Here is a 3,072-nt window from a genome sequence, read left to right on the forward strand (position 1 = left end):
TAATTATATATAACAAATTTTAGGGAAGAGAGCCTGCTGTAATTTACTTTAAAAAAAGAGAAAAAAAAAGTCCATCCCGATATGTTTTAGATCTGAATCCACCCTATACCTGCCCCGCTGCCACCCTTACTTCTCACTAGAAGAGGTTGCTAGCTGCCCTAAAAGAAGGCGTAACTCATCTGCCAAGTAAATGTTATGTATGCACATACGTGGATAGTCTATTTGAATTTTATTTTGCCACGTATTTTTTTAATTTTTATTACATTAGATAAGTTTATAATTATTTATCTTTGTCTAAAAGATTCACTATTATTTTTCTTTTCTTTTTTTTGGATGAATTAGCTAGTGTTTCAATTTGGATTTCATTTTAATGTAAAACAATACTTAATAAATATTTCCCATTTAATTTACCACTTAAGAATATAATTTCATTTTTTTTAAAATTTAGATAAGTGCACCACTAATTATTTCATCCAAAAATCTCACTCATTTTTCTAAGTTTAGTGATTAAAATAATTTTAATTTATTTTATGTTCATTATTCACACAATTATTTTCGCCATTTTAGTAGTCATTCCTAGAGATACACCATATGACATTTATTATATATATAGATAGAGAATACAAAAATCAATTATCTACCTGAAATACAAAATATGAAATGATTGTCGTTGTCATGTTAATTAATGAAAAATATCCCAAATTCAAACGAAATTAAACATGCTGGAACTGAACTCTATGATTTATTAGAAAAAACAAAAAGAATTTATATTTCCTTATCAAAAATTAAATCACTAAAATTAATCGGTTAAAAGAAAAAACACTAAATGCACTAGACAAATTAAAGCGATTAATATAGCAAATCGCACAAGTTCATTGCCGTTCCCAACTCAATTCAGATAGCCGAAAACCATGATCATGGCCAGCATCACTGCCCCAAGAACACCGGAATTGATCTTTCCAGCCGATGAATTCGATCCCGATCCTGATCCCGATCCCGATCCCGACCCTTGTCCGTGTTGCACGTGTCCTTGTTCGCTTCCTCGATATTCCGTCTCGAACATGATCGGGTACTTGCATGTTCCGGCGCTGGGATCCGTTTTCGTGATCGTCGAGTATGGCTGGAATTTCTCACAGCTCCCGCTCTTCTGGTCGTTTGTCTGGAAATACATGTTGAATGCGAAGGAAGCGTTGCCCTTAAGGTCCAAGCTCCCGCACGATGAGCCCGGAGTGAGAGCCGTGCAATCCGCATGGCTGCAGGCCTCGGTGATTGCCGCGGCAAACTTCTCGTCGTTCACATTTGCATCAGGCGACACAACGCACCATTGCTTCTCAAGATACTTGACACCCTTCGCCCCCGTCAGGTTCTTCCCCTCGCCCAAATCCAGGGTGAACTTCATGGACCCGTCGATGTTAAAGATTCCCCAGTGAGGCTCGAAAGGTCCAGGGGCAATGCTCTTTGCATCTTCATCAATCAGGGAGAACATGTAAATATCCGGGGCGGTTGATCGTCGGGGGGTGCCGACGTCGGCCCGGACGCGCTTGACAAGTCCCTGGTAGAACCTCTGGGCTAGGGAGGCATTGGCATTGGGATTTCCATCTGACGGCCATCCAATTTCCCCGATGATGATTGGCAATGATCCGTATCCATTTTTCTCCAGGGCCACGACCAGGGTGTCGTAGTTTGCATCCAAAGCATTGGTGTAAGTATACTTGCCATCGACAAGAGGTGCGACGCCGCCATCAAAGAACCCGTAGTCGATTGGGAAATTGGGATCGTAGTAAAGTGCGATGAAAGGGTAGATATTGACGGTGATGGGGCATCCGTGGTCGCTCATGTATTTGACTATCGAAACCATGAGATCTTCAATATCAGGTCTAAAAATTCCACCAGAAGGGCTGCCGGTAGGGGAGAAGAAAATGTCGGCATTGAATGGAATTGTGGCCTTCACGGTTTTGCCTAAACCCGCCTTCTCTAAGGCTCCTTGGATGTTCTGGAGTGCCGGAAAGGTATAATTTGTGAAATTTCCACCGTACGACTTGAGCAATGGTTCGTTCCCAACAGCAACGTATCTGATATATAAACATGGATTACGTCATTCAATATACAAGTTTCCATTTATGTGTTTGAAAGATAAGGCAGGTACCTTATGTCAACATCCTTGGATCTCCAGTGGGTAACATTGTTGGCAACATATTCTTCCGCTGCTTCAGGTTTAGTCGCCATGGTTGACAACAAGTAATTAGGGACTCCAACCATGACCTGGAGTTTCGACCCCGCAAGAGCTTCCAGATAGGTGCCATCAGATTCAAAGAGTTTCACTTTTTCAAATCCATTATCTTTCATTAACTGCACAGTTATACTAGGGTCAAGCAGGTGCGTCGTCTGCGTGCCCAAGTTGCAACAAAAGCCCGATCCATCTATGTGTCGGATGAAAACGAGCAAGAAGAAGATGGCCAACGTGCAACGAGGAGTCATATTGATCAATTCAGGAGTGCTACGTACTCACTTATTTGACTTCCTCGTTTTAGTCTCGTGGCTTATTCACGCACGCACCTGAGTACATAGCATGTCAAACAAATGGAAACGGTTAATAACAAGTAATTCATGCACCATGCAAATCAAATTTAATTGATCAACCAAACCAATCACACTCGTCAAGAATGACACACTTGTCGTATGACTAGATATTCGCATAATAAATGTAGTAATTGATTCAGGGTCTGACCCGATCCAATCAAAATAAGCATTTCCGCAAAGGGAAAGAAAGGGAAAAAAGTGATGAGTTGTAAGCATAATTATTTCTCACCTTCTGATTATTCTACTGATTATTGGTGCACTGTGCTGTGTATTATGATGAAATGCTTTGGTATTTATAGCCGTGGGAGGGAGTGGAAATATGTGATATTCCGTGAAAATATGCTGTAAAATAGGTTGAGGAGTTGTACATGAAGAATAGGCCACAAAAGGAAAATGAAATTTTCAACCTACGAAATTGAACGAAAAATCTTTCTTCCCACGGCAATATATACTTTGGGAAATTCTAATCCCCTCCAATTTTATGATATCAAA

The 3,072-nt window shown here is 40.5% G+C and overlaps 1 protein-coding gene across 1 annotated transcript; it reads right to left on the reverse strand.

Moving 5' to 3' along the window:
- Nucleotides 1-716: 716 nt before the first annotated feature.
- On the reverse strand, nt 717-2,845 carry LOC105161972 (glucan endo-1,3-beta-glucosidase 5). Its single transcript, XM_011079859.3, has 3 exons — nt 2,810-2,845; nt 2,147-2,556; nt 717-2,072 (listed from the first exon to the last, which is right to left on the reverse strand). The coding sequence occupies exons 2-3, from the start codon at nt 2,476-2,478 to the stop codon at nt 890-892; spliced, it is 1,515 nt and encodes a 504-aa protein (XP_011078161.1). The 5' UTR covers nt 2,479-2,556; nt 2,810-2,845; the 3' UTR covers nt 717-889.
- Between the last annotated feature and the right edge of the window lie 227 nt (nt 2,846-3,072).

Source organism: Sesamum indicum, linkage group LG5 (assembly GCF_026168435.1).
Source record: "Sesamum indicum cultivar Baizhima isolate 11 linkage group LG5, ASM2616843v1, whole genome shotgun sequence".
Taxonomy (NCBI): Eukaryota; Viridiplantae; Streptophyta; class Magnoliopsida; order Lamiales; family Pedaliaceae; genus Sesamum; species Sesamum indicum.